The 12,163-nt window shown below is 54.9% G+C and overlaps 1 protein-coding gene across 1 annotated transcript in view; it reads left to right on the forward strand.

Annotated features, from left to right (window-relative positions):
- SHANK3 (SH3 and multiple ankyrin repeat domains 3) overlaps positions 1–12,163 on the forward strand; it is a 298,288-nt gene that overhangs the window by 83,972 nt on the left and 202,153 nt on the right. Inside the window, 1 exon segment of the mRNA XM_048925496.1 lies at positions 5,755–6,094. Coding sequence (XP_048781453.1) covers positions 5,755–6,094 — 340 coding nt within the window.

Consider the following 12,163-nt stretch of genomic DNA (forward strand, 5'->3'; position numbering starts at 1 on the left):
GCAGGGATGGGGCATCCACAGCCTCCTTGGGCAACCTGTGCCAGTGCCTCACCGCCCTCTGCATGAAAAACTTCCTCCTCATATCCAACCTAAACCTCCCCTGTCTCACTTTAAAGCCATTCCTCCTTGTCCCATCACCATCCACCCTCACACACAGCCGTTCCCCCTCCTCTGGAGCAGGCGGCTCTGCTCAGCCCTGGCCTTGCGTCCCTTTCCTCCATCTCCCCTTCCTGGAAGCGACACCTGGGAGTCTCCTGGAGCAGCAGGGAGGTGCTGGGTGCCTCCTTCCTTCGCCTCGGTAATTTTCCACTGTTAAAATGTAAATGTAGCCTCTCAGCCTGGAACTGCGGAGACATTTGCACTTGGTGTGCTTTTGCTCTTTTACATGAATATTTAACACCGAGCCAGTAAATCTCTAAATAACCTCGCAGTGTTGATTGCCTCTTGGCTCATTACCCACAGCTCTGGGCTGCCTGGAGCTGCTCAGGTGCTGCTCAGGTGCCGGCACAGCGCTGTGGGTCCCAGGGCTCCTCGGGGAGCTCTGCTGCACCTCACGGCAGTGGAGCAGTGAGAGGCATTTCCAGCCCCAAGCTTTGCATTCCTCCTTGTGCAGGGCAAAAGCAAACATGGAAGTGTCAGATTAGCCGGGCTGGCTGGAGCACGGCTGTACTTCTTGGAGCGGCGCTGTCATGGTAACTGGAGTGATTCATTTTGCTGCAAGATCCACAGTAAACACACTTTGATTAAACTCTTGAGAAGGTATAGAAAAGAATCTTCAAAGCTGATTGTACGAACTGCACAAGTTTTGCCTTTATTGCTCTCACTTCTCTCCCTTCCCCCCTGGGGTTGGGGGGAGGAAGCCCTCCTTGGACAGGCTGCCTGCACCTGCTGGCCGCAGCTTGGGCTCAGCTCTTCCTTGTTATTATTGGAATTGGTTATTACCAATTTCAGGTGGTTTGGGTGCAGTGAGAAGCTGCTCTGGGCTCCCTGTGTCAGTCTGTGCTTCAAGGCATTGCAGCGTGGCAGAGCCTCCTGGTAAGGGCTTCCCCTGGCAAACCAAGGCAAAGCAGCTCTCCCCGTTACAGCTTCGTAGACTTACTGAGATTGCAAAAGAGCTCTGAGATTCCCACCCCATCCCACCGTGCCCGCTGAGCACGTCCCCAAGTGTGATGGGACACCCACTGTGTGCAGCCTGGAGCATCACAGCCTTCCCGTGCAGGAAGGAGCCTTGGTGGACACACATCTGTGTCCTGCACTGCCCTGTGCGTGCAGTGGCCCTGATTCCTGCTGCCTGTTCTTGTGGCAATGTCTCTGCCAAGTGCTGATTTTCTAATGGACTTTCTTGTGCAAATGGATGCACCCATAGCAACCTTCGACACCAGACTGCCTCCAGTGTTTGCTGTTTCCTTTTGGAGTCCATTTCACTGATTTCCCCCTATGCAATATGGGTTCCTCTTCTGTCCTTTTTGCCACCTGGCCAAAATACAACGTCCTATTCTGCAGTTCTGCCGCGTGCACCAGGTTCTGTCTCCATCTTGTTGCACAGTTGAGTGTAGTTTTGTGCCTCCGAACATGTCTGATTTCTGCTGAGAGCAGCTTGCACTGTGCCTGCATGGCACAGCGTGGATGGAAGCACACACGTTTGAGGGCTTTGATGAACCTCTGGAGAAGAGCCCTGCATCTTTTATACAAGTGGTAGCCGTGTTCCTCTGATTGCCCTCCTCCTCCTGCAGCAGCCTGCACGCCTGCTTCTCTGCATTCTCAGTTAAAGCCAGGCTTGCTAAGCAGGTGCCATCATCCCTGGATCACTGACTTCTCTGCAGCTGCACAGTGATCCCAAAACGAGCCCCAGAGCAGTTTGGGCTGCAGATTGAAGCACTGAGGCTGGAGCAGATGAGGTGTCCTCCAGCACTGCCTGGGCTGTGGGATTTGCTGAGCCCTGTGCTTTCCTCTGTGCCAGGACAGGTGCCTGGGTCCCAGCCTGCAGCTGCCGCGTTCAGGAGGCACCTGGGAGCCAAAGGTGCTTCACAGCCTACATGTACATCATTAGAGAGCCTCTGCTCTCATGGCAGTAATAGAAAATCTTTGTTTTCTGCTCTGTTTTTGGACACCTGACTCCCTTACCCCTAAATCACACTGTGGCAATGGAGGGAGCTGTCTCAGCCTTGCCTTGCGTGCAGTTACTGTGCGCTGGGGCCTCATCAAAATCTCTCAGATGCTGCAGGTGTCCTTCAGGAGACTGAACTGCAGCTGGGCTGCTGTTGTCAGAGCGTGCTGCTGCAGTTCAGTGCTCAGGAAGCTTTAGCTTTGCAGTCTGTGATGTGACCTGTAACCTCTTGTTTGCTGCTGGGCCACACGGTGCCTCAGGGACTTTTGTGTTTGGCGCTCTGTAGGTGGGTCTGTGAGCAGCAGAGCGGTCCTGAGCTGCTTTCTTCAGCCCCACTGGTGTGAGGCTGAGATGGGGGCCGTGTTTCCCTTTGCTTTTGGGGTGGATGTGATTTTGGTGCTGAGAGCAAGCAATCTGAATGCGCAGAGTGATGGGCGCTCCTGCGCAGCGCGTGGAAATGGGCGACTAATGGGGCAGCGCGCATTGAAGCACTCACAGCGCCCCGTGGCACAAATCAAAGTGCCTTCCCTCTTGCCAGTGAGCCCCCCAGCACCCTGTCTGTGTCCCACTGCTAACGGCTGGTGCTTGCAGTGAGCAGCTCATGATGAGCTCTGCTCCACCTCTCCCTGCACGCAGGCTGCGCTCAGCGCTCCTCGGTTCTGCCGAGACCAACGGGAGCAGAGACCTCACACAGCCCAGAAGGGTCTCTGCCAGGTGTTGCTGCTTTCTTCCCTTGCAAGATGAGTCACTGCTTGCTTTTTTTCTTTTTTTTAACTCCTCTTATTTTGAATGCTAACAATGTTGGGTTTTTTTGGATTTTTGTTTTTGTTTTTGTTTTTCATGGAGATCGTATTCCTTATGAGCCCCTCCTGATTGCAGATGTTCTATGATCACAGGTTCACAGAATCACAGAATGGTTTGGGTTGGAAGGGACCTCAAGGATCACAAAGCTCCAACCCTGCAGCCACACGCAGGGCCACCAACCTCCCCATTGCACAGCAGCCCAGGCTGCCCAGGGCCGCATCCAACCTGGCCTCCAACACCTCCAGGGATGGACGGGGCATCACAGCCTCTCTGGGCAGCTGTTCCAGCCCCTCCCCGCTCTCACAGCACACAACTTCCCCCTGACATCCAACCTCCAGCTGCCCTCCCTCAGCTTCCAGCCGTTTCCCCTCGTCCTGCTGCCATCTCCCCTTTCCAGGAGTTGACTCCCCTCCTGTCTGCAGGCTCCCTTCAGCTCCTGCAGCTGCACTCAGCTCACCCCCAGCTTCTCTTCTCCATGCTGAACAGCCCAGCTCCCTCAGCCTGGCTTTGTAGTGGAGGTGCTGCATCTTTGTGGTGTCTTTATGGAGAGCGGTGAGGGGCTGGAACAGCTGCCCAGAGAGGCTGTGATGCCCCGTCCATCCCTGGAGGTGTTGGAGGCCAGGTTGGATGGGGCCCTGGGCAGCCTGGGCTGCTGTGAAATGGGGAGGTTGGTGGCCCTGCATGTGGCTGCAGGGTTGGAACTTCATGATCCTCGAGGTCCCTTCCAACCCGGGCCATTCCGTGATTCTATGATTCTGTGATTAAAGATGTTCAGGCCAATGGCTTTCATCCCCAGTCAGCGTTCAGCACTTCTAGTAAAAGTAACTCTGTGCCTTTATTTCAAGAACCATGCTTGAAGGACACGGGTTGCTTTGGTTTGACAACAGATCTCTGAGAGCAGCGTGGAACTTCCTTGCATTTCCTGCGACTCTCTGCAGTTTCTGATAACTCTCAAACCCATCAGTTACTGTGACATGCGCCCATTTCATATTTGCCTCTTTGATTTGATTAAAGTGATGTAGTACAGAATTAAATGTCTCCTGGCTGTCTGTCATGTCAGGATGACACACGGATCCAGGGCAGCCCCTGTCAGCCCAGCACGTTGAATGTCACCACTGGGAGGGCGGCCATTCACCTCCAACTTCAACTTCACTCCCTTGTGTTGTGTTGATGGCAGTGACCATAGGTTGGAGTCCTGCAGACTCCCACACCTGAATCCACAGCACGTTTTACACAGCCTGGACCATTCCTCTTTCCATCATCCATCTCTTGTTGCTTCTGGTTTCTCCTTTTGCCCGCCTTGCCCTCTGGGTGCCCTGGATGCAGGGCACGGCACTGCCGGCAGAAATCCTCCCTCCACGTGGCTGGAACATCAGGGAACAAACACATCGAGTTGCCATGGCAGCAAGAAGGTTTACAGGAGCCTGAAATTGTTGTGCTTTGAACCTAAAATGCTCCTCAGGAAAATATTCCGAGCGCAGCAGTGCTGGGAGCACTCAGGCACTCAGTGATGGAGCGGAGTTTGAGCTCTGAGATTCCCAACCCCAACCCCAACCCATCCCCCCAACCATGTCCCCCTATGCTGCATCCACAAAGTTTCTCGAGCACCTCCAGGGGGGACTCCTCACTGCCCTGGGCAGAAGTTGGATTTGGTGATACTTGTGGGTATTCCAATCTGGGATATTCTGTGATTCGATGGAGTGAGCTGCATGTTGTTGACCATGTGTTCCCCGCTGAAGGATGCCTCACTTGAAGCACACCGAGCTTCAGAATGAAAACAGATTCATTGAGAAAAATGTCTTTCCTGACCTGAGGTCTGCATCACTTGGGCTCCACGGTGCACACATGCCACGGCTGCAGCGCAGCGCTCGTCCCTCTGTGGCTGTGTGAAATCCCATCTGCAGTCACCCTCCCTCTGCAGAGCTGCTGGCAGAGGTGGGTTTTGGCATCTCCAGGTGGCTTTGTGCAGTCTGCTTCTTCCAGACACTGCCAAGGGTTAGGAAAAGGGTTAAGAAGGGCAGGCTTACCCCCAGAACTGAGGAGTAACTGGTAGCCAGGATCACTGCCGGTGACCATGTGCATATACCCACCTCTGGGCCAGGCTGTGGACTGCAGGGGGTCCCGCTGGTGGCCCTGACCCTCACCATGGCTTTGGCCCCACTGAGGACTCTTTGGTGCCTCCCTAGATGCTGCCTCTAAACCCTCCTGATACAACTCTTCCACTCCTTGTGCTCCCAGCCCATGGCTGTTCCCTAGGAGAGAAGCATGCACCGTGTGCCATGCTGAGATGGGAGCTGGAAGCAGATGGAGCTTTGTCTGTTCTGACTCCTCCTGTGCTCCCATAAGGATGTGCCTCCTCTCCTGGGTGGTGAGGTCCTGGCACTGCCGCCCAGAGTGTGGATGCCCCATCCCTGGAGGTGCTCAAGGCCATGGATGGTTTTTGGACAGCCTGAGCTGGTGGTGGGCACCGAGCCCACGGCAGGGGTGGGGGGGAAGGGGCTTTGAGTTCCCTTCCAACCCAACCATTCAGTGATTCTATGACAATTCCTATCCCATCTCCGCGCTCCTTCTCTGCTACCATCTTGCTGCCCCAGCATGGCATCGAATCACAGAATCATTAAAGCTGGACAAGGCCCCTGAGATCCCCCAGCCAACCCCAACTCACCCCCACCATGCCCATTGACCGTGTCCCCAGGTGCCATATCTACTCCTTTTCCTGAGCACCTCTGGGGGCAGTGACTCCACCACTTCCCCGAGCTTCCCATCCCAATGCCGCGCCACTCAGCGCCCGGCTTCGCCCTGCACACCCAATCCCTAACGCCCCTTTCCTGCCTTTTTTGCAGTGCCTTTCAGAGAAACCCCCAGCTACACGAAGCGGAGACGGATCCTCGGTGCCGGTGGCCTCTCCTCCCCTCGAATTCTGCAACGCTCGGCCAGCGACAACAACCTGAAGGCAGAGAGCCGGGCGTCTTACTCTCCGGTGCCCTCCCTGCGCAGCCTCCCCCCCCAGCTGCTGGCCCAGATGCAGGAGGCTGCGGTGGGGGTCAGTGGTGGGGATGGCAGCCTGGCCAGCTCCGGCAGCGCCCGCAGCGCCCACAGCCGCTCGCCGTCCCTGCAACGTGTGCAGGAGGAGAAGGAGGTCGACTTGCCCACGCTCCGGAGGAGCAGCCGCGGCAAGGCCAGGTGAGAGCTGGGTGGGCGCAGTGGGACTGGGCTGTGTCGCATTGGCACCCATGGGAGCGATGGTGAGACACGGGCTGGCACCAGCAGTGCATGGAGAGGGGATGCTCAGGGCTTGGTGTGAGCGCAGTGGGACGCTGCTTCAATCTTCTCCCCATCCCTCAGTCTAATTTTGCGTCTCGAAAGAATGGCGAGCACATCGATTCCATGTTGTGCTCGTTGTTGCCATGGCAATGAATGCATCTTGAAAACTAATACTTGGAGGTGGCATACTGCAGAAAAGCTGGCCCTGTGTGCGTCTGAGCCGGCTTCTGGCTGTCACTGCCTCCTGCATACCTACAGGTGGTTGCTTTCTTGAACCCACTTGGGCCTGGGAGCTGTTGGTGGGCACGGCCACGCTCCTGTTGGTGGATCAGGACCGACACTCACTGTGGTACAGAGATGGCAGTGGCCCATCCGTGTGACTTTTGTTGTCCTGCTGCGCCCTTGTCACCCAGTGACCGTGAGCAGCACCAACTCCAGCTCTGCTGCTGCTCTGCCTCTGGGTGGAACCGAGGCACCGAGTGCTGATTTTTAGGGCAGAGACCTCCCTGCTAAAATGCTGCTGCAGGGCAGGAGTTGAGGAGAAGGCCTCTTGGTGAAGGCTGGGTTCAGGCTTTGCTTCATGAAATCCTCTGTCGGAGAGGCGAACTGCAGCCATGCCTGGTGTAAAGTAATGTGTGCTGGGGGGGTAATGGGGAGATCCAACACTGCGTGTGCAGAGCAGGAGGCCCAAGAGTGGGTGCCAGCTGTGGGCTGTCCTTGTGCTTGCTGATGAGCAAGCAGGGAATAGGCTTGAGCAGCAAAGAACCCATCTGCAGGTGACAGCTCTTTACATTAAACACCATGCAGATACATCTTGGAGGGTCTTCGAGGTGATCTGAAGGGATCAGGGAGACAGAAGCATGTCAGTGAATGAAAAATAAGGAGAATAAATGCAAAATAGCTACGAGAGGAACCATAGAATTGAACGACGTGGGTCCTGGCTGGGATTCCTAATGAACAGTTTAACCTGGGCAGGTTTGCAGGTTGTTTCCTATGCAGCTCGTTGGGGAGCTCTGCTCACTGCGAGCTTCAGAACCAAGTGTGGTGGTACCACATCACTGCAGGAGGTTTGGTGGAGGAAGACGTGGGCACAGCTTGGTGCTGTGGTTGGAAGCTGTGCTGGCACCTGTGAGTGTCTGGGGACAGACTGAGCTCCACGCACACCATGAAAACCATCGTCAGGAGTTTGATAGCAATGAAAAGATCCTCTGCTCTGAAGGGAGATTTAGGAGAGCGGGATTGTTACCTTAGAAACGACACGGATGGGAGGAAAAAAGTTAAAAATATTGGGAATATGGAACGGCTTGTGAGAGGGAAAACAGGGAACTTCTGATTGTTTCGTGGCACCAAGAAAAAAAAATAGAGCATGCAGTGGAATTAATGGCAAGCAAATGCAAAACCTGGATGAGACGGTGCTTTTCCCTGCAGTGAGCTCTGGAATTCACTGCCTCGGGAACTTGCCATGCAAGGGCACGGTGTGATTATAGAAGCATTAGGAGGTCAGAGTGAGGGAAGTCACACTGTGGGCTTTTGTAATCAGTGCTTCTGGAGCTCCTCCTGGAACCGCCGGGAGCCCTGGGGACACACAGAGCAGCTCTGCCCATCCTCTGCCTACTGCCTGGGCTGGGGCATGTGATCCTTCCTGGCCATCTGCATTTAATGATGTGCATCTAAGATGTTTTATTCCATTTTTTTGTGTGTTTCTGTAGGGATGGCAGCATTCTGAGGTTCTGAGCTTAGGGCAAGTGGAACATGCACAATGCAGGTGCTGTGCTGAGCGTGGCGTGCAGGCAGTGAGGCTGGGGCAGTGGAATGAAGCCGTCCTGGTGATGGGAGGAATGTAGAGCAATGAGTTGAAGCTCAAGACTGGGAGCCCAGGAGGCGTTCACTTGGTGGAGAGAAGGCTGAGGGGAATCCGAGCAGTGCTGAAGGGTGGATGATGGTCAGGAGGAGGGTGCCAGGCTCTGCTCGGTGCGCCCAGCACCAGGACAAGGGGCAGCTTCATCCCATCTGACAAACCTGATTCCATCCTATGAGATGAGCCGCTTAGTGGATGGAGGTGAGGCTGTTGATGTGATCTACCTGGACTTCAGCAAGGCCTTTGACACTGACAGAATAACCAGGGTCGGAAAAGACCTTCAGGACCATCCAGTCCCAACCATCAGCTCTGTCCCCAACAGCACTTGTGGAGAAGCCAGCTGCCCGTGGTTTGGAGGGGCTGCACTGCTGGGTGAAACGCTGGTGGGTGGCCAGGCACAAAGAGCTGATGTCAATGCAGGCAAATCCAGGTGTCCCCCAGGGCTCAGCACTGGGGCCTTTCCTGTTGAACATCTTTATTAATGATCTTGATGAGGGCATCGAGTGCACCCTCAGTAAGGCTGCAGGCAACAGCGAGGCGGCAGGGAGCGTCGATCTGCCAGAGGGGAGAAAGGCGCTGCAGAGGGAGCTGGACAGATGGGATGGATGGGCCAGGGTTAGCTGTGTGAGTTTCAATAGGGCTGAGTGGGGGGTCCTGCATTTTGGGCACAACAACCCCTACAGGCTTGGGGAGGAGTGGCTGAAAGCTGCCTGATGGAAAGGGAGCTGGGTGTGCTGGTGGGCAGCAGCTGAGTGTGAGCCAGCGGTGTGCGCAGCTGGCCAAGAAGCCAACGGCGTCCTGCCTGGGATCAGGAGTGGTGGCAGGAGCAGGGAAGTCGTCCTGCCCTGTGCTCAGCTCTGGGGAGGCCTCACCTCGAGTGCTGGGTTCAGTGTTGGGCACCTCGGTGCAGAAGGGACGTGGAGGGGCTGCAGAAAGGCAGAGAAGGGCAGCAAGAGTTGGGTTGGGGGCTGTTGGGTGTGGGGAAAAGGAGGCTGAGGAAAGACCTGATTGCTCTCTGCCAGCATCTGAAAGGTGATGGCAGCAGGGTGAGGTTGGTCTCTTCTGGCTGCTGACAGGATGAGGGGAAATGGCCTCGAGTTGTGCCAGGGGAGGTTGAGGTTGGATCTGAGGAAACGCGGAAAGGGCTGCGAAGCAGTGCGATGGGCTGCCAGGGAGGTGGTTGAGCCACCAGCCCTGGATGTGGTTAAAACCCATCTGGATGTGGTGCTCAGGGCTGTGATTCAGTGGAGGGCTGTTAGAGTTGGGGATGGTTGGGTTGTGGTTGGACTCGATGATCTTTAAGGTCTTTTCCAACCTGAGCAATTCTATGATTCTATGATACTTACCACATCTCCGTGCTCAGTTCCCAGTGATGTTTTCTTTTCCAAGAGGAAAACACTGATAAGTGAAAGCACATCATGAACACCTGGAGTCATCTCACATCTCCCCCCAAAATCTTGCAGGAAAATTGGTGCTGGGTCAGATTTTGATCAGAATTAAATACAAAGAAAAATCCACGGCTGCAGCACGTGTCCCCAAATCCTTTATTCTGAGGGAGGAAACCGCCAGCAAAATTCTGATTGTTTTGCAAATATATTCGGGCTGGCAGACATAATTTAAGGGAAGAGTGGTTTAGCTGCAGCGTTTCACGTCTTCCAGGGGCGATGCTGTGTGCGTGGGCAGGGGGCAGAGCTGGGGCTTGATGCACCCCATAGGGTTTGGGGCAGCCTCTCTCTGAGCATCCCCAGTGGTGCTGTGCTGTGCCCTGAGCCCACGGCTGGGAGCTGCCCTGGAGAAGTGTTGGCGGTGCAGACGGCTGCGATCCTCCCCCAATTCCCGGAGCTCTGAGGGTCTGCAAAGCTCCGTGTGTCTGTTTGTACCCACAGCTCTGTCCCAGAGCTGCTCAGGGCAGCAGCGTGGTGCAGGTGCAGCACAACGCAGCAGCGGATGACGCTGCGTGTTTTTCAGGCTGTGGTTTTGATAGCTGCTAATGCTGCGTTCCGTGAGACGTCTGATGTGTGACTCACATCCCGCGTGTGAGAGCCTCCACCTTTTTTTTCCTCCCTCAAATCCCACTCCATAACAAGTGTTTCCCTATCTGGATCGTGCTGCGGTTGATGTCTCCTGCACAGATGGAGCACCTTCAGCTTACCAGGGTCTGCTTAAACCCAAACCCTGTGCTTTCCCAGGCTGTCCCATGCTTTTGGGGCACGTTCTGTATTGCGTGAGCCTTCAAAGATGAGCTTAAGTGTTCTTAGATTGCTTCAATCCACCCTTAAACTTCTCACTTAGATGTGCAGTCAGGCTCACCCCGACATTAATTAGTTCCCATTGCTGGTTTCCAGGTGAGCTGTTTCCTCTCAGCCCCTGCAGAGGTGCATTCCATCTCACACTGATCTTTGTATTAAAGGCTGATTCAGTGATGAGCAGACATTAAGTTGGTCTCCTTAGTTTCATCCATTGGAAGCTTTCTCTCTCTGCAGTTACCCAAAAGAGCTCCAACCATTTCCAGCTATTTGGGATCTTTTCTGGCTGTCAGTGAATTTGCAGAATGCTTTTTTGTTTGCCTTGCTTCTCGCTGCAGTGGCACTTCTTGTGATTGTGCCTTCTGGATTTTTCTATCTGGTGTGTGTATGTGTGTTTTGCCCACAGCAATCACTGCTGTTTTTCAGTTTCTGTAGTGTTTGAAGCCTCCCCTCCAGCCTGCCCTCCCTCCAGCCTTTCTTCCCTGTCTCCCATCTTCCCTTCCTGCCTTCCTTCCTTCCCTCCTGCCTCCCTCCTTTCCCTCCTGCCTTCCTTCCCTCCTGCCTCCCTCCTTTCCCTCCTGCCTTCCCTCCCTTCTGCCTTTCCTCCCTCCTCCTTTCCCTCCTGCCTTCCCTCCCTTCTGCCTTTCCTTTCTCCTGCTTTTCCATCTGCCTTCCCTCCTTCCTCCCCTCCCTCTCTCCCGCCTTCCTTCCCTCCCATCCCATCCACCTTCCCTCCTCCCCACCTTCCCTTCATCCTTCCCTCCCTCGGGTGAACACTTCCCGTTTTGTGACCATCCCCTCCAACTTTGCCTTCATGTTCTCAGCCTCTTGGAATCGGAGCACACAGTGTCCTGTGTCTGTTTTCTGCACCTTGTGTCTAACAAGTGGTCGCAGGCACAGTCCAGGAGCTGGCTGGGCATTCCAGACCCCACTCCTGGTAGCACATCTCAGCTCAGTGCCACCTCTCATTACTCTGCATCCTCTAAGGCAGCTCTGGGTGGTGCAGCACAGGAGAGCTGTGTGCCAAGCCCAGCTGGTGGTGCTCAGAGCAGGACACACGCCGAGGGAAGCAGGGATTACGCTGCCTGTGCTCCAAAGAGCCTGCTCTGCTCCTGGCCACGAGCATCTCTGCAGCAGGCAATGCAAATTGCTGCTATGCCTGTGGCTGCTGCAGGCAGAGAGCACACCGAGCACCGCTCCTCCGTGCACAGAAACCCGGAGAGCTTTGCTGGCAGCACCCCTCACACTGCTGGCCCTTCGCCACCCCGAGCAAACATCCTTCTCCTGAAATTGCTCAAACGGCACTTATTGCATCAACTGCATCCCAGGGATCTGATTTCTAATAATCGTGACCTCTCCTCGGGGGGGGTTTAATAAAATAGAAGCCTTGTCCCGACCTCTCCTCTCACATTATCGCGTTTAGCTGTGCGGACCGATGCATTATTCCCAGGCCAATTTCCCCCTCAGCACTGTGAATGAGATCTTTGCCCTGAGTGCTATCTCGCCGCTTTGTTTATTTATTTATTAAGTGCCTCAGCCAATTTGTTTTACCTTCACAGCTTCTGAAAGGCTCTGAGCCACTTGATTCGTTCTGCGCGCGTTTGGGGATTTGAGGAGAAACGGCCAGAGATTGTTTCATTCTCTCCTGCACTTTGCTTCTCAGCCCGGTGCCAGCTGTTAATCTGAGTCCATTCTGCATCTCAGCTGCAGCTTTGGACTCCTCCTCACAGCAGAATCATTTCCTAGGGGTGCTGGGAGCACGGAGCTCCGTGGTGTGAAGGCTCTACCCTGGGCGCACTGTTTGTGGCGCAGCGGTGCGGCAGTATGGGGCTGTGCCCCACACGTTAGATATGGGGTTTTATTTTGGGGTAGGATGAGTGAAGA

Source organism: Lagopus muta, chromosome 1, assembly GCF_023343835.1.
Source record: "Lagopus muta isolate bLagMut1 chromosome 1, bLagMut1 primary, whole genome shotgun sequence".
Lineage (NCBI taxonomy): Eukaryota > Metazoa > Chordata > Aves > Galliformes > Phasianidae > Lagopus > Lagopus muta.